Here is a 24,874-nt window from a genome sequence, read left to right on the forward strand (position 1 = left end):
TTTAAAACTATAATAATTAGATAAAACCATTAACAAGATCACCAAAGCTTATAAAAGGGTTCACGGATGAATGGTAGGTTGGATAATAAATGTATAAAGGGTACGACACAATGTTATTTAAAAACCATCTGGAGATGCATACAGACTGGAGTGACTTATTTCTAAAAGTAAATTCATTATTTTGTTAACATTGGTAGTAGGACTGATTTTATAACCCTAAGCTTTAATGTTTCCATTCCCATTCCTCTCCTTCGATTGCAAGATAATTATAATCCATGTAATCAAGTTTTAACAGTAATAATCATGGTATGGGCCTTTAAAGGATTTGTGTGCCGGAACACTTAATAATCAGCATGGATGCTTCACAAATCAGTTTCATCACACCAGATCATAGTTTTAGCATTTGTCCAAAACTTTTAGGTTCAACTAATTAAGTACAGGCTGTATTAGTTTCCTATGTGCATATTATTTTAATTTACCTTAGACTAGGTAATCTAAGACTATATACTATTATGGTCAAATTTGTCTATTCTCAATACCCACCACTTCTCCAGACTTTTTACCAGGTAGCAAGTTTGTCATAAAGATAACAGCATTTAGCCTCTACCTCAAAGTATCTTTTCCCAGTGTCCAGCAGGATTTTATTAAAGAGTTCAACATCCTTCTCCTCCATCAACTTGTCAGAGTAGACTCTGGAGCTCTCATGGAGCCACAGATGGACCAGATCCATGGGATAACGTATACTCTCTGGCAGAGCAAATAGGATACCCTATCCACCAATAAATAATGAAAAAAAAAAAAACATATCATCAGATTAAATTAAAAGTAGTCATTTAGCTGCATGAACATCGGAACAAACCACATCTCCAGGATTTTGTTATTTTTTTTTTCAGTTTTACATTCTTAATAATCTAAAGCTTACTGTTTACTCAGCACAATAATGTCTCTGCACATCATTTCTAACCTGGAATATGTTGGAGAGGTCTCGCAGATTGAAGATATAATGGAAGCGTATAGCTGTTGGCAGGAAGTTCTGGCTAATCTTTTGATGAAGACAGATAGCGGCCTATATGAGGTAAAAAACCAAAGGGCATTTCTGAAACATGTCCGCATGTATTAGTAGACAAATTTCAATCTACAGCTTTAGGTGAACCTGTATGAGAGTTCCAACTGAGCGAGAGACTCCGTAGCTGAATCCACCTTGAAGGAAGTGAGCTGATAGGATGCTGGAGAAGATGGTAGCCAATGCATCAGCGCCAGGGAAGTGTACAGCAAATACTGCAAAATGTCTCTGGAATAAAGTAAACGTGTTTTTTTTTTTAGGTTATGTGTCTCCCCTAATTAAATTTAGCTTTTTAAAAACTAAAACCTTAAGTATAATGTAGCACATAAGTCATGCCGAATGAAGGATTCAGTAAAAAGCATGCGATCGTCCGCACCTGCAATCTGGGGTTGATAGAGAAGCTTCCAGCTGTAGGGTTCATACAGGTGATATACTGGCAGTTGTGTATTTCCTTCAGAGCCAACCTTTGCCTGTCATACCTAAGATGATTCACGTTTTTTTTAATTAGATAAACCCTCACATTCTGGGTTAGGTGCTGTCTATAAATCTAAACAGTGCCAGGCTCTGATTGTATTGTTATACTTACCAATGGCTATAGTCAAGGTGCTGACGAATGAGTGTGTGGGGCTGGACAGTCCCATAAAAATCCACCTCAGGCATATTGAGGTCATCTATGAAGTAGATGAGCCTCTTAGCGGTAGGAGGAGCAAATTTACGACCAGCTTTTTTCTCCAATGGTTTCTCCAGAACACCTAAAGTTTAAGTAATGCGTGGAACAAGTTCAACATATTAAACCATGGAGATTTTTTACTAAGAGCATTGACAAAAAGAGATGGGGAGTGGTTCTAATACCAGGAATAAATAAAACAAAAAAATCAAAAAATCTGATATTTTCATCAGCAATATTTTAAAAGGTGACGGAAAAACTTGACGGAGTTAAGACTTCTTGGCCAAAGTTGCTATTTTGCGAATAAGAAAAAGTGAAACTTTAACCAACTAGATGTTCAAATCTAGAAGAAGCATACCGTTGCAGCTGTAATTGCAGATATAGTGGTTCTACAAATTTTATAATTGAAAATTATGTATATTTTACTTCCACTTAACAATTATGCATTACTTTCAGATGGTTTATCAAATAATAAAATAAAATACACTGAATTCTGTAGCTGTAACATGGAAAAAAAATTGTAAATGTTCAGGGGGTATAAATGTATTTGCAAGGCACTATAATTCTTCTAAGTTTGTCATACTACAAGTTATGGGTTTCATTCAACAATCCAGTGTCATCTTACAAACATTTGTAGATTTGTAGCTTTTCTTACGCTGCAGCATGGCTGATGTCGTGTAATAATTAAAGGGCACTTTTGCCACCATGTAGTCCTCCTTCAGTTTGGTGACTTTATCAGACACCAGAATGGTCTTGCCGACGCCTGCGTTGCCCACCAACATGACAGGTTTCCCCCTCTGCAGCAGCAAATCCATGAAGTACGTCAGACAGATGGTTTCTGGGGTGTGAACTAGCACTGTCTGAAAAAAGATGTTTACGTGTAACTCTGAATCAGTGAGAGTGGTGATTACCTTTGATAGTAATATAGTGCATTTACAATTACGATCACAAACCTGCAATGGGACGTCAGGCTCCAGCTCGAATGGCAACATTTTCTCACTCCAGGGTGTAAACTTTTTAGTCTCAGAGTCAATGTAATAGTCAAAGACTGAGCCTTGGGAAGGAAACTTCACAGCTCTCATCTCTTTAGACCACCAGCGACTGAACTCAGAGCGATAATCATTCAACTGAATTGGATATATAATAAACACAATCGTAACAAGTGGTTTAATAATGTATAGTAGTGTGAGTTTAAGATCAGGCAATTAGTTTGCTGCACCATGCTCATATTTGGTCAACACATACGTGATCCTGAAAGAGAGCGCCTCCAAAAGCCCAGACACAGGCGAAGACAAAGTAGATCTCATAAAGTTCTCGTGGGGAGTCTGGTGGAGTGTTTTCCTCTGTCAACAGGCAGTCCAGCAAGGAGCAAAGAGTCTGATCGAGCAAAATATAGACACGCAACAGTATACTTCAATAAACAATAGATAATATCCAGTCAGGCTCTGTTTTGCAGTCACTGGCAGAGGACCACACCTGCACCATGCTGTTTTCTGGAATGGGAGTGATGGTTTTCAGGTTGCAGCGGACTTGCTCCAAGCAGTAGGGCACGTACTTATCAAACAAAATGGTGAGGTTGGCCCGCTCAGACTGGGCCTGACGGGTATCTATCCAACTTGCCACATAACTGTGAGAGACATTAGTTAAAATCAAATATCAGAAAATTGAAAAAGAACCAACACACACATTCTCGGTGGATCTGTGTTTTGTTTGTGAGTCTTACGAGCTCCAGCCAAGGTCCTGTGGGTTAACGTAGAGTATTCCAGCCCTGGACACTGTGGCTGGAGTAGCCGCCCTCAAATGTGAGATCTCAAAGAGCAGACGCATGGAGGATGACAAACCGATCCGCTCATTACTGGCAAGTGTCAGAACCTGAGGAGTAAGAGAATTGGAAGATTAGGGGTTCTTGTAGCTGAGCTCATGGCACTAAAACACACAATGAAAGCACAACACCCCAATTCAGAAACTTGGAATCAAACACTAATAGAAATATGCCAAAAATATCCATGGTGCCTTTTTATAATATATGTAAACATATACTAAATCAAACTCCAACATACATTTCTTGATATTGGATTAAGAGAAAGGGGAGAGGGAATGACATCAGTGAAAACACTTGTCTCACTTTATTGTCATCCATGACTGTGTTGAGTGACTCAATCCACATGGGGTCAATGTCCCCGTCTAAAACAATCCATTTCGGCCCGTCGTGGGTCACTGAGGTCAGCTCCCTCATGGTGGAGGAGAAAAGACCTTATGAAAGAAAAAAAAAAAGATTTACACATACAGCAAAATCTGTTAAAAACTACTAAGAAAAAAAACACAAAAAAGGTTTTAATCCACAATGTGCTATGGGAATGCTACGCTTGTCATTTGAAAGACATTCTCAGATGAGGTTTAGAAATGAACTATGTATGAGTGGCAATAACCTAAATTCATCATGATCTGTGGTCTCTTTGATTCTCGTCTCTGTTTATTAAATTCTTTGTACAGTATTTAAGCACCTCACCATCTTTCCACTCTCTGGTAGCAGGATGCAGATAGCCAAACAACTCATCTGTGGTAACAGCTTTGGGGTTAATATCAGTCCATACTGGCTTCTTCTTCATGTTAGAATATGTCCTGTGGAGGGTCTTCAAGATCTACAAAATAGCAAAAACGAATAACACATCATGCAAAAATACCTTTACGCACAGGCAATCTAAAGAAGTAAGATAGATCAATGGACTTGTTGATTAGTTGCAAAAGCAATAATTCAGTTTTGTATTTAGTGTCTTGATATAGTTGTTTACCTGACTTTTTCCAGTGCCTGGCCCACCTACAACAAACACAGAATGTCTGACAGCCAGCAGCTCTTCCAACTGAGTCACCTGAACACACAAAAAGCATGGAAATAAATATTAAAGCATTTTATACAGTTAACTAGATAATTAACAAATACATAAATGAACACAGTTTTAAGTAAAATTTGCTCTTTATTTTCCATTATCATGTTTCATTTTTATCCTTCTATCTATTTATTATAGAAGGGCTATAATACCATGCAGCTGGACTGTTGTAAGTTTTAAAAATGCATTTCATATCCAATATTATGCAGTAGCTTGTAAATATGTCCATACTGTTTGAACATTTTGACATTTTATGATACCGACCAACACAGATTAGTGCAAATTAAGAAGCGGAGATAAAAACACATGATCTTTCAGGCCAAGGTAAATGTTGTGGAGAAGTTTAAAGCACAGTTTGATTTGAAAATAGTATCCCGCTGCTCTGAACATGTCACAGAGCACTGTTCAGTCTATCATTCGAAAGTGGAAATAATTTGGTATAACTGCAAACCTACCAAGAGACTTTTGTCTAATTTAAGTGACTTGCCAGCAAAGGAGAGTGTTTTTCTGAGAAGCAGCTAAGCAGTTACTCTGGAGGAGCTGCAGAGTTTCATAGTTCTGGAGGGAGAATCTGTTGACAGGCTAACTATTAGTCATGCAGTCTCACCTCTGCCCCTTTTAGAAAAGCAGCATGAAGAAAACAATCACTAAAAGAAAGCATTGAGAAGTCCCACTTACCGGTTACCAAAAAAACAATTATCCGACACAGCAAAAGATGGGATCAATATTTAAAATATATTCCTAATCAAGAACCTATTTGCTGCATATCATCCTGAACATTATCCTGATGAGGAAACGTAGTGGTGGCATTATGCCATGGAGAGACATTGTGTAGAGGGAAACGTGTCAAAGTTGGTGGGAGAAGGAGGAAGTTAAATATAGGGAATCCTGGAAGAAAACTTGTGAAAAGCTGCAAAATACTTGACACTGAGATAGTGAAATCCCTTCTAGCAGAACAAGGAACCTAAACAGAGCTAACGTGGATTAGTTTAGATCAAAGCCTACCTTTGTTTTTGGAATGGTCTAATAAAAAATATGGACCTGATTACATTATGTGGGAAGACTTGGAAACCACTATTCACAGACGCAACCCATAGTACCTGACTGTTCATGAGCTTTTTTCTAAAGAATTGGTTAATGTTTACAGTCTAAATGTTCGAAGCTGGAAAAGCCATACCCCAAAAGGCAAGAAAAAATATCTAGAAAGTATTGACACATTGGCGAAGAATACAAATGCATGTAACACTTTTTTTCAATATAAAAAAAAACATGTTATCTTTTACTTCTACTTCACAATTATGCACCATTTTCTGCTGGTCGTCTAAATGAAATGAGTTTTAATGTGACAGTAGGTAAAACAGTTCAAAGGGCCATGAAGAATAAATTAGCAAGGCACTGCACTGCAACTGAAATGAATGAGACACCTTAAGTATGAAATTTTCTTCAGCTTGGAGACGCAGCTCACTGACTGACAGGCGAACCGCGTTTTCTAGTGTAAGATCTCTCTTCCTGGGCACATCCAGCTGGGGAAACAAGTCACTGATCAGTCCAAGGAATATGGGCACATCACTGGTCACTATCTTCGGTAGGTTGAAGTCCCTTAGAGCTCGCATCAGCACCTGAAGAAAAAGTGTTTCGGTTTAGGTTTAAATGTGTAGGAAGAACTAAGTGTCAATCATTGAACAAATGATCCTACTTTTGTTTAAATGATAGCAGCTGTTTCAGTGAGAAACAGAAGCAAGGCTCACCTGTTCTTCGGGTCTGTTACGTTCCTCACGCTTCAGGGATCCAGCTACAACTAGGACTGATTTTATAGCCCTTAAACCCCAATCATAATGATCCTAATAGAAATAAGGAATAAGGTTGCGTGAGCCAAAAGCAATTAACTATCAACTTATTAATGAGTTTATTTTTTCTATTATTATGATAACCTTTATTTTAAACATGTGGTCAGAAAACACTAGTAAGACCCTCATCCTGAATGCATATCATTGATAGATAGTAATGTACTCCAAAGCACTTCCTATGTCTTTATTTCAGTTTATCAAAAGGGAAACAGAGCGAGTGGGATTATGAATACAACATGCACCAAGATTAGCCTTAGTATGCAGTCAAAAAGCTGACATCTGATAAATGGAATGATTAAAAACATATAAAATACATTAGCATCCATTCTGTCAGTCTTTGTGTTACAATGAAAGACTGATCTCAGTGATGATTTGATTGCAGATGTGCACCATCTAAGATGTTGCCCATCAGCATCTTCTCTCCTGCAACCTTTTAAGACGATAACAAACAATTTTTAAAAAAAAATAGTTTTGTGTCACGGAATGTTGCATGTTGCACGTACCTGTTTCGACAACAACTCTTTGCAGAGAGTGTAGAGACTGATGAACTTGCGTGCCAGCAGACGTGCATCAGTGAACCCTTCAGCCACCAGCATGATCTCACAGATCAGTTCAAAGTCTGGGATCACCATTGCACAGGGCCTGAAACGGAGGCAATTAGGCTAGCAATGACAAATTGTTAGAGCACATGAACCTTTGCACTAAATGTCTTTATATTTAACTTGATATCAGACCTGAAGAGCGCCTTCAGGTTCTCTGGGAGCTCTGCCCTTCCAGCGTAGCCTGGGTTCAGAGTGATGAAGATCCCCACTGTTGGTTTCAGCTCAATTTCTTCTCCCAGAAAGTGAAACCTGCATACATAAACCATTTAACCAGGACACAGGAAAACCTCTGCAAAGATTAACAAGGCAATGATAAACAGACAATCCATTGATGATAAAAACGTGGATACCTCTGTTTTTTGTTGCGCACAGCGTCTTGTATAGTTTTGACCTGGACAGCTACAACAGACAGGACATCCACTGAGATCCTGTTGAATTCATCAAAGCAGCCCCACACTCCTGTTTGAGCCAGACCCTTGTAAATATTACCTATGGACTGAAGAGATGGAAAGGAGAAGGATACATAACCCAAAAAATTAGGATCAATTATTTCAGATATAATTGAAGTACTAACTGACAAAATGGAAATGGGGAATGCCACTTTTACACTCTATGATACCTTATAGTCCATTTGTTCTGAGCAGTTGAACACGTATACCATGATACCAAGGGAGCGTCCCAGGTCTTTAGTTGTCTCTGTTTTCCCAGTGCCAGCTGGCCCTGATGGGGCACCGCTCATAGTCAGATGGAGGGACTGGGTCAGGGTTATGTAGCACCTGATTGATTTGGGATTGAGATTTAAAAATGATACAGAAAGTAAAGTCAGAAACCAGGGATCCTAATCACGGAGGCATTACAATCTGAAAAACTCACAAAGAGAGAAAAGGCAATTATAAGAATTTATTGATACAATGATTTAAACTTTGGCGCTCAGACCTCGGCAGGAAGCATAAACGCTGATTTAAACATTAATGTAGATAAGCAGATATATGAGAATAGGGATATTTCCCCCCAGGCCTGAAACTGGTGGTGGAGTTTAGATAGATGAAGTTGGTTAATCCATAGAGGCTGGTTTGCAAGGTACCTGCTTGAGTTAAAAGTCAACTTGGATAAACAAAGTTTGCATAAACTGTCCATGATGAGCTAGCATGAAGCGACTGTGGAGAGAAAAAAGTCCGCTTTGGGAAGAACCTCTGGCAGAACCAGGCTCAACATGGCGGTCCTCTGCCGGACCGTTTTAAGAGTAACAGGGAACTCCATGAGAGTCCAGGAGGAACTACACTCTGGAAAGGTGCGATTGAAGGAGCGTCGAGGAAAGTCAGATGGAGTTTGCTACGATGGTGGAGAAGGGGATGGAGGTGGGTTGAAATGGTGGTCTGAATCAAAATCCGACATGGTGACGGTTCTTGCGCTTGCTGAAAAGCAGGCCGAGAGATGGTAGAAATAAAGAGCAGATTTGAAATTTTATAAAGAAAAACATTTTTGTAATTGATGTATCTTTTTAACCTGGCCAGCCAGTTTGATAATGTGTAGCAATCTATGTTCTGCACATTAGCAATCTGGGACTGCTCCATTTGAATCCGTTTGGGGAATTTCAGCAGAACTCTTTGAGTTGATTGGGCGAACGACACCTAGTACCCACCTACCAAAGGATGTTTTTAGACAATAATGGTATCAAATTAAAATGTAAGCAGCAGGCGACATGAGAAACCACAAGAAGGTAACCTAGTCAAGGCGCTTCTTGCTGTTCTACTATTAAAGAAGAAATCATGGATTCTTACAAAACAGATGTGACAGCAGGAGCTACGTATCAGGAGGAGCTATCTATCATTAACTACGAGTATGTCATGAGTGGAGCTCACACCAGAGGTTAACTACCTGTCAGTAAGTGGGGTGATAACCAGTCTGTTTGTGTTTCCCAGGTATTCGTAGCTGAACTGGAACTGGGCATCGCAGATGTTGACACAACAGTGTGCTGTTTCTTCATCCCAGCCGTGGCGTAGCTGAGACAGCCATGCGAATGCTTGTCCATTTGTCACCTAACACGTGAACACGACAACACCAGCAGTAGTCTCTAATAACTTGTATGACTATCACTCAAATTTGGATGTTTCACACACCTTTTGAGTGATGAGACTGCCAACCACATCTCGCGCATGGACATCAATGGTGCAGATGGTCATTATTTTCTGCCTGTCTCCAGGACTTAAATCACCAAGCAACATGTGGATCAGCGAGTTGAGCTGTGTGATCTTGAAAATTACAAGATCACTTAATAAAAGCGCCTCTTTGTTGATTAGACCATTACAAAACAATCAGACTTTATGACCTTACCTGTTTTCTGTTGTAGTCTTTGAGAGCTGTCTCAAATCCTTCCTCCACTCTCTCAAATGCAATACCCACGTCTGTGGCCCACCACACCTGACTACCAGTTAATGATATCTACGTATGGGAAAAGACAACAGACACATGCATATGCTCAAATCCCACACAGGGTCTCGCATCATGCAAAAATGTTGATGTCAGATTGGACCGGTCATGCGACAGAGAAAATAAAACTGTCTGAGAATAATTTTCCATTTAAGTGTCAAACTATGTTTAGCTGTGTAAAATTTAATGTTTATGTTTATTATGGGTTATAAGAAATGGTTAAATAAACGGTATAGTGGTTATAATAAACGGTAAAATGGGTTAAATTAGCTTTATTACAGAGGATTACAGAGGCTCATAGCATAATAAGCTGTAAAAAATATTGCATTATTATCATCAGTACGTTGAATTTTAAGGTGAAAATCTAGCGTAACATACTACAATTGTACGCTTGCTAACAGGAGCACAGCATTGGGTTAACAGTGCAAACACTACTCCACATACCAAAGTAGAGTAGTGTCATCTCATCCAGGGCTTTTAATATGCAAGTGTGAAACACTTATGATGTTAAAATAATGAGGGACTTTTTTTTATCTTTTGGTGAGTCATTAGTTATCTATTTTGAATTTAAAATCGGAATGAAACTTTTTACAGTTTTGTATTCATGCTGCAAATTCTGCAGGAGTGGCCAGTGAAAGTAAGTATAAATAACGGTCTGAAAACAAATCATGATTACCTCAAGCTGCTACTTTTATTAGCCCCTTAGTACAGGTACAGTCAAACGTGGAACTTGTCCAACTATCATTTCTTTGCTCAAAGCCACATCAGTTTTTAATGAATGAGACCAAATGTGTGTTTCAAAATAAACAAAGTTATAATAAAACTATTGAAAAACAAACCTGTGCAGGATAATCAAAAAGCCACTGATCTCGTGGTTTGTCCTCATAGGCAGCCACGGCCTCCTGGATCTCTTTCCTGACTGTGCAGCGCATGCTGCTCTCAAGAGCGTTTAACCAACACTCTGCCTGGAGAACAAAAAGTTTTAATTATATATACAGTCATAGTCAATAAATATGAATATTATTGAAAAGTTCATTTATTTCAGTAACTTAATTCACTAAGTGAAATATGTCATATAGATTAACACGAAATGATTCCATTTCAAAGCCTTTATTTCTGTTAATTATATTTTGTTCCACCTCCAGATAAAAAAACAAGCATTTCAGATTATAATATTGCATCACACCAATAAAAAAAAGCAACATTTAATCCTGCAGAAATGTGGCCTTAAAGAAAAATATGTGAAATATCAACTTAAAGGTGGTTTGTTTCAGAATGTACTTTTAATGTGACAAACAATCCTCCTTTACTGAATATGACTGAACACACACACACACACACACACACATGCATGCATAAATGTATGTAGTAGTCGTACTTGTCCTTCACAGATACACGGCTCTGAGAAAGGAACATATTCTCTCTCCCGGCTGTACATCCCAACAGCAACTGCCACTCCATCCTCCTCGCCTCCTCCAGCCTCCTCTGAGTCCTTGAAGCGAAGGTCTGCTATGTTGTCAAACAACTTCAATAAATGGCGAGTCACCTGAAAATTAGAAGGGAATGTAAAACCGATCAGTGTTATTCAGTCAAATCCAGATGAAGCGCTCTCCAGTCCTCCACTCAATATTACAGTCAAGATTTCCTTAAAACATTCAGCATTATTGATAATTGCTCTTTGGCAACATTTTATGTATGCGTTTTCCTTTAGGCAAAACCAATAAAATATTATACCTGTTTGGGCTGCGTTCCCTTGGACACAATCTCCAACAAATCTGAAGCCGAGACAAAATAAAATCTGGGGAACGTGAGCCTTTTTGTCTCTAGATACTCAGCCAGGGCCTTCTCGCACACAGACAACCTCTGCTGTAAGGTTTCCAGACTCTCCAGGAAGCCAGGCTTGTTGGTCACATCCACCACATTACTGTCCTGCACCACTTCAGTCATCAAACTCTAAAGGAAATGGAGAGAAAAAAAACAACAAGATGAAGAGATTTTGCAATAAGTATAAAAGAAAAAAGTGGGTTGGGCTAAGTATTTACCTGAAAGTCAGTGTGTATTCCCTGAAAGCGTTCTGCATCGTGGGCCAGCTGGCAGCGAATGTCATCACTGTTTGTGAAGATGCTGTTTAGGTGGGCCCAAGTCCTCTGCACAGCCATCCAGGATGAGATGACTAAGTCAGCCACCATCAGCTTCCTCTGCCATCCACTCACCTCTGCTTGGAAATACTCCACGTACTTGCTCATCAGGATGTTCTGCAGTTGCACCTGAAGGTAAGTGAGTATGGGCAGTTTCACGGACCATGTAGAGAGCTGCTCTCATGTACAGAGACAAATTTCTGCATCTTTTGTTGTTGTGTTTGTCAGTTCCCTCTCTGATTGCAAGCACTGCTCCCAATAAGCCAAAGTATTGAGTCCCTAAAGGGACATTGAAGGGAAAAAATAACTTTCTGGTGCGTACCAGATACTTTCGGGTTGCCAACCAGATACTTTCTGTTGCGTGCCAGAAAGTATTTTTTTTTTTAAATTTCCCTTCAATGTCCCTTTACGGTCTCAGTACTAAAGAGCTTAAACGTGTGCTTTGGGTATAGTTTGTCTATTTAACCGAGAAAGCAAATGCCACATAGTGTCTTGCTGAATCTGTCATACCTCTTGTACCTTTTTACATTTAGTCTCGTAACAGCCACACCTTCAATTCCATGTAAAACCATAATTTACAGCTACAAATTATTTGAGGTGTGTTTTTACCAGTTTTACATACCCAGAGTCTGTTATCTCTGCCTATATTTCTGTCCAAAATAGCTCAAATTCAGTCGTGTGATTATGAAGAACATCTGTGAACAGCCTTGGCTCAGATTCCCCATTCAGTTCTTGACTGGGTCATTCTAACACATGAATATCAATTGATAATTTTTTTTCAACTGAAGCTTTGACTGTATTGTTGGCCTGTCATATCTGTTGCAACATATAAAAAACTTCTCTGTATTTGGCGCCATCCAGGTCCTCATCTACTTTTAGCAGCTTCTTTGTCCCTGCTGAAGAAAAGTATTTCCACAGCATTATGCTACCACCAGACTTTTTTTTGGAATAGTGTCTTCAGGTGATATGCAATGCTAGTTTTCTGCCATTTTGGGGCACAACTGATAGCTGCTGACCTAACAGAATTTAACAGCTGAGCTTCTTCCAGCATTACAATGGGCATTTTGGCTGATTATCTGGTTAATAATGTACTTCTTATCAGACCTATGAGTTTATCTGGGGACCCCTGTGTTGGTCCTGGCAGTATTATTTCCAAAATAATACTGTGCTGTTATCCTAAATGCAGAAGTGGAAGACCACAGGACTTCTCTGGTTTGAAGTCTCTCGCTTGAATACGTTTCACCTCTCATTACAAAATGCTTCCTCAGCTTGGAACATGGTTGAAAATACAACGTTTAAAATTGTTGTTATAAATTAGGGAATTAGGGAAATTAGGACATATGAGTTCCGAAAAGAGGCCATGCCCTTATTTGAGCTCAACGCTTTTATTGAATCCATGTAACTTAGTAACCTGGTTGTCCTCCAAAGTTTCGATTAGATTCTCATCAGCCTTGAGCAAAGGTATTCCTGTGCTGTTATGAGTTTCATAGGACAGCGACATAACACTCCAGGTCTGTGTTATTTCTGCCAGAACCTATGTTCAAAAGGGACATAGATCAAAAACATTAAAACACTAAATTTTACATTTTCATAATTACATCTATATACTTTCTCTTCCAGTGAGGCTTACTCCATAATCAACTTTTCTTTACATTTTACATTCAGTCCCTTTTTGTTTACATAAAAACATAAATTCTCTGGTTCCTACCTTCTCAATGCCCATTTCTTTCACAGCTTTGTCCACTATGTTTTTTACTTCATCCTCCACACGGTGTAGCTGCAATTCCAACAGGTCCCCCAAGGTGGTGCCCTCTCCCATCACAAACCGCACCTGGGGAATCACAAAGAATATATGCTCTTCTGTGGTTTGTGATCAGGTTCTTTGAGCCTGGAGAGACGTCTGCAGAATGGCTGCAGCATCCCCAGAGACAGAAATCTCAGAAACACAGCACAGCAGAAGCATTCAAATTCACATACTCCGGTGGTGTTCATAAGCTGCTTCCAGTGTCTCTCTCTGATGGCAGAGTTCTGCAGCTCGTTGACAGCTCTCAGAGAGGTCAGCAAGTTTTTCACAGTTGATTCCAGACCCAAATAAACATCCCATGCTCGTACTTCCTTATCTAGCATCTTCATCTCCTGCAACGCAAAGCCGAATTGTTGTGAGAACATAAAAAGTTGGAAAATATATCTGGTTTGTTAAAATTTTTCTTTACAAACTTTAGCAAAGCGCCGGAGCTCCATGTCCATTTGCTCAACATTGATCTCTTTCCATGGAGTCTTGGTCCACTCTTCTATACTTGCCTAGCATTCAAAGTTTTTGTTATGACAAACTTGTAAGTATTTTTCTAAACTACAGTTTGAGAAGATAATTAAAAAATCTAACAGGATATCTTTTAAATTTAACAATTTTTACCTTTACAAAAATGATCATGTCCCAGACGGCTTTGACCAGTATGATGTCGGAACGACACTGGCGCAGCTGCATGTACTCTGGAAAGCTGACCTCAAACAGATCAGCTGTGTCCTGCAGCTTCTTCATTTCCATCTCAATCCCTGCTACTGATTGATGACACTAGAGATAGACGGTTGATGGGGATATACTTTCACTGTTGTAACAGTTCTCCTGATAGATTGTAAAGGACTGTTTTGCTTGGCTCACCTTATCAATCAGTTTATATGGCTCCTCCACGTTGATCTTGAAGATTGACTCAGTTCTAAATCGTTCTCTAAACTCATGCTGCTTCACCTAAAATGTGAACATTTGGAAAATCTATGATGCATGTAAATCTGCTTCCGGCACAAAGTCTGTATATGTAAAGTCCCCTGGTGGTTGGGTCGCATAAATAATGCAGGAAAGGAAGGACAAAAAAAAAATAATACAGGTGTATCTGATGTCAAGCTTCTTGTGGGGGGTTGCCAGACCGACATCCTACCTTGCTCACACCCAGCCTCACCTCAAAGCGAACACATTTCCTGCGTATCACTGAAACTTCATTTGACTGCAGTGGTGCCACTTCGTGTTTCACCGTGAAGGCAATTTTTCTGAGACTTTTCCACTTCTCAGGCAGCTCCTATGTTTTGGAGCATAGAAGCGAAGAATCCCATGCACTGATGCCTACACAAAGCCGCTAGTGTAAACGGCTAAATGTTTTTGGACCCTTACGTACCTCCAGCTGTGTGTAGACACTCTCCGGAAGTTGTTGTCCATAGGACTTGAGTAGCTCTGCAGTCGACTTGAGGGATTTAAAGTGTTGTTCATTACTGATCTGTTTATCTCGGATTGCCATGAGGTGTCCCATTATGTTCACCAGCCCTGCATAATCCCCATCTGGCACCTTTGTAGACAGACCTCCAGCTGTGTCCTCAAGAAAATAGGACAGTTCCTTCACACTGTGAAATAATGATCAAGACAAACATGTGTAAAAGGAGTCTCTTTTGAGTTATCATATAGAATAAATTAATTCAGTCTACTGAAATGTCCCTGTCCCATCCCAGGTAGTATTTTTGAGTCTTGAGCACTGAATATTTACACGTAAATTGATGGAATAGAGGCAGAAGATGCTGATAGCGCAGAGGTTGGCAACTGAGTCAATCACTACAGACCTCCAAATTTCATGTGGCCTTCAGATTAGTTCAAGAACAGTATGTAGTAAGTAAGTAAGGAAGAAAGGTGAAGTAAGTAAAATATATTTGTATAACAAATTTTGCAGACATTAAAATCCCAGTCATTGACAGTAAAGACAACATACAACACAAGCAAACTACAATTTCATGTACAGCCTATTTAAAAGCTTTTTTGTATAAAAATGTCTTCAACTGTTTCTTAAAAGGGTCAATGGAGATCATGTGGTGTAGGGACATGGGAGGCAAGTTCCAGAGTCTTAGAGCCACGCAACGGCGTGTAAAGCCCAATCTCCTCATGTTTTAAAATTAGTCGTTGGTACAACCAGCATCCTCCGATCATCTGATCTCAGTCCGAGTGGAGCAACATTGTGTCAATAAGCTATGTATTCTGAAGCTTGTCCATGTAATGTCCTGAACGTTGGTGTGCAATCGCACACCAACCGACTGTAAGTTGGAAACAACATGAAATGTGACACTTTTACAGGCCCCCAGGGGACTGCCCATCACATCAGGGGGTGCCAACACTGCAACAAAGCTAAGCTGCCTATCTCATATTTTCCTCTTTGCCTGTGAGCCCTCGTGACGAGTGTATTCAAAACCCATGTGTCAGGTTCAAACTCCTAAAACATTCATTAAACAACACAAAGAAGAGGGACAACAGGGTTAAATCTTGCAAGGAGACCAGCAGAGAGATGAATTCCATTACATCTCTTTCCTGTTCTGAAATTCACTCTGCTGCTATACTTTTATTATCTCAAAAAGAGATTGCCTTAGTTTCATTGCAGAGCTTAAGGAAGGGGGAAACATCATAGACATCATATACGTAAACGCGCCGTTGGACGCAGGTTCGCACGTCAACGTCACCGCCACCGCCATATTGTATGTGGCAGAAAAAAAGTTAAGTTCTGTTGTAGTGAACGTGGATCAGAGAAGATGCCTCATTCCTGTGCTGCATGGAAATATATTCGGGCTGATTTCAGTACTTGTATCTGCCTTCTATAAACTAAGGCTGAACCATGTTGCAAAACTGGACACACTAAAGCTGCAGAGTGGCAACACTAGGAAAAAGCTGTGCAAGACCATTATTTTTCAAGGTTTTTAGCTTTCATACAGTACAGACTATTGTATTTAGACATAGATGTGCATATACAGATTTTCAAGTATTATAAATAAGATAAATAAATAGCTGTGTGATTATATATATATATATATATATATATATATATATATATATATATATATATATATATAAATAGATAGATAGATAGATACATAGATAGATAGATAGATAGATAGATACATAGATACATAGATACATAGATGTGTGTATGTATGCATATGTGTATGTGTTATGAATATAAGGATCACATGTGAAACTTTAGGAACAGACTTTTTGGGGGAGTATTAAATTGGTAAAATGCAGATGGCTGGGTGCAATTCATCACAGATAAGATAGTGAGGCTGTTTCTTGCACCAGACCTCACTCTGTAACATAGGAGAGAAAACCTAAAAGCATTTTCAATAGTAATGAGTAAATTCATGATAAATGCAATAAACATAGTAAATAAAAAATAAAACGTATAGAATAATGTAAACAATTCCATCACCATGCGAGCTATGGGCCCCCATGGGGTATGAATACCCACAAATGAGCTAAACTGGGAATGGAGCTAAGTCTTCAACGCAACCAGACACCGGAATAAAGAATATGTCTATACCGAAACCAGCCTTGTGATTTTTCTCAGCTGTTGCAGAAAAGCTGGGTATGCTGCAGCCTCCAGAGAATGAACACAGCTACGCCAGGAACGCTGTGCAGAGGTCCCAACACTGGAAAGGCCGTGCAGAGAGCCCACACTGCAACCCCCCTTCACAGACCAAGCGCAGGCCACCGAAGCCATGTGAGCGCACTCCCACGTAACCGTGTACAGGTCGCCCTGACTTGGCTTCCCAAATGACGACTGTTTCCCCCTCTGAGGTAGCCACTTGGTCGCTGCTGAGATAACCAGCTTCACCTCGGATCAACTTCTTCCAACCAGATGGCCCAAAGTCAACCAGACTGACACAGAGGCACAGGCAGGTTTGGCAGTTAGGCAGGGAAAGTAAAGTGGTTTACTTAATGTGTTTTCACTGTGTTTTTAAAGCTTGACCGAGTTAACACGCTAGTGTGGCTAGCATCCTGGAAACCAAACTTTGCTGATATGTTTTAGTGTGTTTTTATGCTTATAACAAACTTTATTTCCATAAGGGTTTCATACACCGATGGGATATTAATGTTTCTGTTGTCAAGTCCAATGATTACGACCAAATAAAACTTAAAAGTCTATTGGCTTTCCGGGTAACATTATGGCTATGGCCCTAGTTAACGCAACTAAGGTTTGTTTTAAACATAATTGTTTTTGTTTCGCTCCGCTATTGTTTTATAGTGCAATGAGTTTTAGTACGTCAGTAATAGGGAAGATTAATGTCGAATTAATGCTATTTTCTGTAACCTTGGGATTATCCCTCAAGCTAATGAACAATCGCTACAGTGCCCTGTAGCTTCCAGGAGGACTAACTGCATTATTAAAATAAAGATTCAATTGATTTTTGATTTTCTCAAATAATGTTTTGTTTAATTCAGGATTTGCATTGTGAATGGGTTGAAACACATATCAAATGTTGTTCTAAATTAGTCAAGCTAATTTAACCTGAGAGCATTAAGATGAGCATTGGTGCTCTAATTTGGATCTGCAGTGAACCAGGATTCACTGAATCATTCTGATGATGTTTTCAACTATTTTAATTGTCCATTTATTTGTTATGTGTGTACGAAGTTGCTTTGCCTCTTTTTTGCGTAATCATTTTAGTTAAGTTTCACTAGCCTAGTAGAGTGGATTTGTTGATTGAAATATATGGTTAATTCAGGTAGATAACATTATATTGTGGTGTTCTCTGGTTGTTAATTTTTTTCTGTTAATAAATTCTTGAACTTGAAGAGAAGTTATCACTCCTTTATTCTATATGTGTGCAGAGTTTGCGGTTAAATGAATGCCAGTGCTCGAATCATCCCTTTCAACTATTGTCCTGATATCAACTGTTTAGGCTGATATTCACTGGACAATACCTAACAGACCGAGGGTTATCTAATAAACATTAGATATCTTGAAAAAGTGCATAATGTTAAAGTTAAGGTCAGAATCTTGAAATTGATCCTACATTGTACAGGGAGCCAGTACAGGGAGGTTATGTGCTCTCTCCTGTTGGTCCGTGTTGCTACAATCTGGACAGTTTGAAGCCAATTTGAAGCTGATTTACTGAGACAAGTAAAATGGCTATTACAGTAGCACAAACAAGACAAAACAAAAGTATGAACAACAATCTTTAATTCCTGTTTTGACACCCAGGATTGCAACTTTGAAATGTTACTCAAATGATAAAACAATTTCGGACCAATTTTCTGGAATAGTGCTCAAAATATAAGGAGCTATCAAAGATGACATCCAAGTTTCTTATAGTGGTTTGGAAAAGGGGTGCCAAAAAAGTGAGATATTGTCTGATCACAGGAGTTTTATCTTCAGGCGTAGAGAGCTTCATGGAACGGATTAACACGGCCGAGCAGCTGCAACCAAAGGGTCAGATGCAATGGTTTAAATCATGGCACCCCTGGACTCTAGAGCTGTGGAGGCATGTTCTCTGGAGTGATGGATCATGGTTCTCCATCTGACAATCTGATGGACGAGCCTGGCACAATACAGACTGTACCTGGCAGCCACCAGGTACAGTCTGTACCTGGTGGCTGCCAGGTACAGACTGTATTGTGCCAAGTGTAAAGTTTGGTGGAGGAGGGATTCTATTGCGTGATTGTTTTCAGGAGCTGGACACACTGGTGAGTGAGATAGTGATGATATGTAACATGCTACCTTAATCCAATTTAAAGTTACTAAGTTTTAGAGCATAAAAATAAGACTGATGTTATTAATCTTATTGGACTGGGACAGGGTAAAAGGCGATACCTGTTCTTCAATGACTTATTGGTTTAGGGACAAAAAAATCCTGAATGTCATATCTGTAGTTGGTTAACTTTTTCACAGTGGTAAAAGATTAAAGCTTAAACATTAAATATTCAAAACATATTTCTCCAATTATTTTGTGCTTTTGATGATTTCCGTAGTGAAAAAGAAGCCCTCGTTGATGTGTGCCTCACCTCTGATTTACATGATTCAGAAGGTGCTCTTTGAACATCCAGCTCCACCTTTTGATGACATTCATGAGTGTGTGCTTAAAGGGACGGATGTCCAGCTGCAGCCAGCCACAAAACACCATCCTGTCCTCCATTTTGCTCACCCGGACATACAGAGACTCGAAAAGATTAATCTAGATAAGCAAAGGTTCCGGTTACTCTGATTGCACTAACAAGCACTCTGAATGCTCATTGAACATGAATATTTTAAGAACAATTAAGTCACAAAATTGGAACAAACCTGATCTTTAAAGTTTTCTAAGGTTGGTGGGTTCTTTTTCAGTTCATAGTCAGCATACAGCTCAGCTTCCTCTGTGCTTAAAACATGGCCATAAAGCAAAAACTGCCTCATAAATTCAGACCTGAAAAATATAGACATAAAAGGAGAATTAAATAAATAAATATAGACTTCTAAAAGGAGGAAATTCATTGAAACAAACCAGCTGACCTGTCATCAGTCCAAAGGTAGCGGTAGCTAGAAAAAGAACCCTGATACTCTCTGACCTGAAAATCAACACATTGTTTACAGTCGTGTTCCTGGATAAATAATACATAAGGCTCTAGGAGCGAGGGAAAAAAAGTGAATTACCTTGGCGACCGCTCCTCGTGCCCGTGAGCGGATAATATGACACATTTCTGACAAATCCTCCATTTCATCTATATCACACTACAGGTTGAGAAGTCAGGGTGATAAAAGTGACAAAAGTGAATGTGTATGCAAATATTACCTATTTGTCTATGTACATTGTTGGAAGTATACATACCCAATATCTTCATATTTTTCACTTTACGATGACAAACATGCATTTCCTTGCCAATATATGTGACATACTAACACAAAGTGGTGCAACATATTTAATTGGGATGAAATAGATGGTAAGTATTTTAATAGCTCAGGTGCTATCAGATTAGATAGTGTCTGTGAACAGTGTTGTCTGTTTCCAACAGGTTCTCAAATGAATAGAATTCAAGATTTTGACTTGGGCATTCTGGCAGATGGTTGTCCTTTGATCTAAACCCGTTTATTGTAGCTCTGGCTGTATGTTTAGGGTTTTAGGGTGCATCTGTGGCCCAATCTGAAGTCTGGAGAGCTTCAGCTGGCCATAAACTTTGTTAACTTTCCTATCTTTGCTGATGACATAACATCCTCACTGGATGATGCCGCCACCACTGTTCATTATCAGACGACAGATGGAACCGTGGGCTGCATAGTTAGGGTTGCAACTTGCAAGCTCTCTCCTACATGTGTAGGTTTCTTTTCCTACAATGCTCTAAAATATGTGTGTTAATTTAATTATTTCCCTTAAATTTCCAATAAGTGTGAGTGTTGAATGGTTGTCTGTCTTGTGTGTCTTTGATGCCCTATGGTAGACTTATATAACCTGTCCTGGGAGTACCTGCTAGACATAAGCACCAGCTCCCTAAATGGCCGTGCAAGGATTAAGCCTACATAGAAATTGGATGGATTGTCTAAACACTCATCCACAAGATGTTAAAAGCTTGGAATATTGTTTTGTAACCTTTAATTTTGATGTGTCAGTGTAAAAGCAGAGAACTCTCATCAATACACCATTTTTTTCATGTAGCCACTAATATAGTGTATGTACAATACCTGATAGTTATCCAGCTGCTTGTGTCTTGCCACTCTGGGAATAAATGATGCCATGCTTGCAATGTTGGTCACCATTTTGTCCACGATGTCGTAGAAGTTTTCGCTGAGGCTCAGGTCCAGTGAAGGGTCAAACGTCATTTCATTACCGTTGAGAATCAGTTTTATTTCAAAGAGAGGCGAAATGCGCTGAGCTGCATCTGTGTTGTTCACGAAGTACTGCAGGGAACAGCGTACTGCGTTGGAGAAGCCTGTCACGATCATCTGGTCCACGTACTCTGTGTACACATGCCATTCACAGCTGCTTTGATCCGCCACGCCTAGCAGAGACTGGTTCTCCTGGATCACAGTGAACAAAAAGGTTTCTTAGAAAAACTTCTTTCCAGGGAGGGAAATCACCCCCTGATGGGAGACTGTGGTCCAATGTGTTAAAATCACTCCACTGTTATTGCCGCTGTTCCTCAGCAGAGGGCGATAGACACTTGCTGAGAGTCTGTCCATCAAAAGTTTGTCATATGTTACAACCGTGTCACAATCCATCTAACATTAAATATGTTAAAGTCCATCATATGTTACCATCACTATACTGTTATTGCCTATTTGCACACTCTTCTCTATCAAACTGCAATTTTTTGTAAATGTAGCCTCAAAACCATTGCACAATCGCATTACTTGTGATTCATGAAAGATGGACTAATCTATCTAACATGGCTCATATCCCTCGTGAAGGGACTGATATCAAAGCCCCCATACTGTGACACAAATGTTTTTATGTTATTTTTTGTACACTCTAATGTCAAAGAAGAAAAAAAAAGCTGTACACGTTTATTGTCTGTTGTTTTCTGTGTGTACTCTAAGCCAGAGTATGTCCTGAAAGCAATCTCACCACAGTAACATGTGGTGACAATAAAGAATCTTGAATCTTTCATAAATCCAGTGTGTCCCCACTGTGAAACAGGATTGAAGGAGCATCATGCTATGGCAATGCATTTCTTCAGAGACTGTGAGAGTGCTCAGAGTTGATGTGAAAATGGACAGAGCTCTCTGTGATCTGAGTTTGGGCTCTAGATTAAGAAGTAAAATGCAACCATACCTGCAGTAGTTTATGTATCTGCTCCCCTGTGTGGCTGACTAGAGCCTGTTGTTTGGAAACACTGTCTTCAATGTCGGAGAAGTTGAGGAGGGTAGAATCCCGACTCTTTCTGGTGATGAATGCCTGGTTGCTGATTTTAACCATGAGGGCCTGAATGGCTTCAACATTAGCTTTGCTGTTCTGGACTCGACTAGAAATGCTCTAACAAAAAACAAAGAGATAAACAATTGTAAATTATAGATAAGACCAATAACAACAGTTTTCAAGTAGCTAATGAAAAAAGTCCTTAAATGGGGTATTGTATGTGATTCTGATTTGGTTTTGGTTGATATCTGTTGGACTTAATTTTTTTAAGGGGCTTAAAGTCTTATGTTTTTTTTTTTTTATTTACTCTCCTTAATCTGTTTTCTGTGTATTCTACAGCTCTGACTTTGTGCTTCTTTGTATTCCACTTTTAGGTCCTCCTCTGACTACTTATCACTGCATGATGATTTTTAATTGACATATTGGTTTTGTGCTAATCCAATACAAAATGATTAGATGGATGAAAGGACTGATAGATGGATAAATACCTGTCTCCTCAAAATCAAAAAAGAAAGAAAGAAATCTTTATTTGTCATTGCAATTGTACATTCCAACAAAATGTATCTTCTGCATTTAACCCATCCCTTTGGGAGCAGTGGGCAGCTTTTTATAACACCCAGGTTATAAAATTAACACTTAATCTTAAGGGTTAAGAGCAATCTCGGGTTAAGGGTCCCATAGTGGCAGTCTGCAGGGATCAAACAAGGTACCTGCAACCTTCTCTGAACATAAAACGTGTGTTTCTAACCACTTAGGCCACCATTCCCAAATATCCGGTACCTTCACCAGTTGTTGTGTACTGTGAATGTAGTCCCAAAGGTCATCCTGATCCCAAGTCAGCTCCTTAAGGGCTGGTTCCAGCTGTTGTCTCACACCGTCCATCTCGTCTTTCACCAGCCCCAGCTCTACAGCCAAGATGGTGCTTTTTAGCTTGTTGTACCACTGGGCCACTAAGGTTAGTGTCTGTGTGTACTATGGGAAAGAAAGATCCACCAACATTATTAACTTTAATATATTTTATATCTAGCCAAATATTAACATTTAAATCAGTCATTTTGTGCATTGTGCCACCGTGATGCTATTTACTCACCAGATATAATCTCTCCTGCTTAGAATACAGATGTAGAGCTGCTTTGGGAATGTTTTGGATCTTCAGGATGCTCAGATATTTCACCTCCCTTAACGCAGACGTCAGCTGGGGAAAGTAATGTTACAATGACATAAATGATTTCAGTATGAAACAGGGGCTTTTTGTGGTGCATAGAACTGTCAATATAAGTTAACCACAAAGCACAGAACAGGCTAGTTGAGGCAGCAGATAAACAATCCAAGTAACTGTTTCCTTTGATTTGCTCACTTTGATATGATCCCTAAATCTGATTTTTGCAAACTCTCCATACAATACATATATCAATGCAATATTTGACACCCAATGTAAAATTAAGTTGGATATTAGTTAGCCTTCATTTCCATAAACATTTTGAAAAAAGTCTACAAAACAACGTACTCAGAACACAATTATACACTACTGTATTGTATTTATATGTCACAATCTGCGGGTGTTCGTGTTTTGATTTTCTATTGTGTATGTAGTTTGAACTGTTAAGGTGCGTTCACATTGAACGCGAATGTGGCGGGCCGAGCAACAGATTTACATGACCACCTGATGCACAGGTGCAACACAGGAGCAATGTGACGCAAAGTGACACAAAGCGATGCCACCGAGACAATTCTAGCGATGCAAAAAGCGCAATTTGGGAAATTAAAGCGAAGCCAGAGCAACACCACACCTATGACTGATGCAAAGAAACAGTTTTTGGAGTTGAAAAATCTAAACTTTTGCATCTTGTCACTTGTCAATAATTTCTGTTAGATTCCTTCTATCTGTGTCCCTTCAGTGTCTGTTTATTTCACTCATCACCTAAGCTCAGGTTCTCATTAGTTTTCAGCTGTTCCTCATTCAACCAGAATGGTTTTCCTTGGTCGGTTCCCTCTTGATTAGCTCTCTCCAGCATATTTTCTCTCTGTTTCTCCTTATTTCCCACTGGTTTCTTCTGCTGACATCATGTTTTCAGTGGTTCAGTCATATTTTTTTTTGTCATCACTTTTCTTCATTCTTTGTTTCCCTGACTTAATCCTCATGTGTTGTAAATGTTTTTTTATTTCATAAAATGTTTTACCATCATCCCGCTCTGTGCTTGGGTCCTCCTTAAAGGGGCCATGATAACAAATTAAATTTTTATGAGGTTTTGGGAGTATAATATGGTCTGTTGTGCACTGATGTCAAGTACTCAGTTTTGATAATGTGAAAACTGAATACTAAACAACCTTCCCAGGAGTAATCGGTTTAATTATTTTGTTAAAAAAAACGGTCAGATCAGAAAACGGGTTGTCTTTCTACGTACTTGTTCTCTCCAATCAGAGTACACTACCAAGCAAACAGCCTTCCCTCTCCTCCCCCAGCTGATTCACCGGCTGACCTGGGAGGAGGAAGGTGGAGCAGCGAGCAGACGGCAGCTCCTGATCAGCCTTCCTGTATCGGCTCAAACAGGAGGCAGTCACCGCTGAAGCTACGGAGCACAACTTACCAACGCTCAACCTCAAACTAAC

General features: G+C 39.4%; 1 protein-coding gene across 2 annotated transcripts in view; it reads right to left on the reverse strand.

Moving 5' to 3' along the window:
* dnah9l (dynein, axonemal, heavy polypeptide 9 like) overlaps positions 1-23,344 on the reverse strand; it is a 42,440-nt gene extending 19,096 nt beyond the window's left edge. For both annotated transcript variants that reach the window (XM_036129127.1, XM_021322349.2), the window contains exons 1-41: positions 23,045-23,344; positions 22,181-22,381; positions 21,091-21,426; positions 20,068-20,145; positions 19,927-19,982; positions 19,720-19,840; positions 19,443-19,612; positions 14,803-15,025; positions 14,590-14,706; positions 14,295-14,381; positions 14,049-14,207; positions 13,853-13,936; positions 13,613-13,771; positions 13,344-13,466; positions 13,047-13,169; positions 11,540-11,764; positions 11,232-11,450; positions 10,876-11,043; positions 10,337-10,462; positions 9,402-9,509; positions 9,188-9,319; positions 8,946-9,106; positions 7,687-7,843; positions 7,418-7,563; positions 7,200-7,316; positions 6,969-7,107; positions 6,367-6,459; positions 6,043-6,237; positions 4,523-4,600; positions 4,240-4,372; positions 3,856-3,983; positions 3,454-3,602; positions 3,207-3,357; positions 2,976-3,107; positions 2,684-2,857; positions 2,386-2,590; positions 1,650-1,815; positions 1,440-1,542; positions 1,154-1,291; positions 965-1,066; positions 608-769 (exon numbers count right to left, since the gene is read on the reverse strand). In XM_036129127.1, coding sequence (XP_035985020.1) covers positions 608-769; positions 965-1,066; positions 1,154-1,291; positions 1,440-1,542; positions 1,650-1,815; positions 2,386-2,590; positions 2,684-2,857; positions 2,976-3,107; positions 3,207-3,357; positions 3,454-3,602; positions 3,856-3,983; positions 4,240-4,372; positions 4,523-4,600; positions 6,043-6,237; positions 6,367-6,459; positions 6,969-7,107; positions 7,200-7,316; positions 7,418-7,563; positions 7,687-7,843; positions 8,946-9,106; positions 9,188-9,319; positions 9,402-9,509; positions 10,337-10,462; positions 10,876-11,043; positions 11,232-11,450; positions 11,540-11,764; positions 13,047-13,169; positions 13,344-13,466; positions 13,613-13,771; positions 13,853-13,936; positions 14,049-14,207; positions 14,295-14,381; positions 14,590-14,706; positions 14,803-15,025; positions 19,443-19,612; positions 19,720-19,840; positions 19,927-19,982; positions 20,068-20,145; positions 21,091-21,426; positions 22,181-22,381; positions 23,045-23,146 — 5,946 coding nt within the window. In that variant the 5' untranslated portion in view covers positions 23,147-23,344. The remainder of the gene's footprint in view (positions 1-607; positions 770-964; positions 1,067-1,153; positions 1,292-1,439; positions 1,543-1,649; positions 1,816-2,385; positions 2,591-2,683; positions 2,858-2,975; positions 3,108-3,206; positions 3,358-3,453; positions 3,603-3,855; positions 3,984-4,239; positions 4,373-4,522; positions 4,601-6,042; positions 6,238-6,366; positions 6,460-6,968; positions 7,108-7,199; positions 7,317-7,417; positions 7,564-7,686; positions 7,844-8,945; positions 9,107-9,187; positions 9,320-9,401; positions 9,510-10,336; positions 10,463-10,875; positions 11,044-11,231; positions 11,451-11,539; positions 11,765-13,046; positions 13,170-13,343; positions 13,467-13,612; positions 13,772-13,852; positions 13,937-14,048; positions 14,208-14,294; positions 14,382-14,589; positions 14,707-14,802; positions 15,026-19,442; positions 19,613-19,719; positions 19,841-19,926; positions 19,983-20,067; positions 20,146-21,090; positions 21,427-22,180; positions 22,382-23,044) is intronic.
* Between the last annotated feature and the right edge of the window lie 1,530 nt (positions 23,345-24,874).

This window comes from Fundulus heteroclitus, unplaced genomic scaffold (genome assembly GCF_011125445.2).
Source record: "Fundulus heteroclitus isolate FHET01 unplaced genomic scaffold, MU-UCD_Fhet_4.1 scaffold_141, whole genome shotgun sequence".
In the NCBI taxonomy this organism is placed as follows: domain Eukaryota; kingdom Metazoa; phylum Chordata; class Actinopteri; order Cyprinodontiformes; family Fundulidae; genus Fundulus; species Fundulus heteroclitus.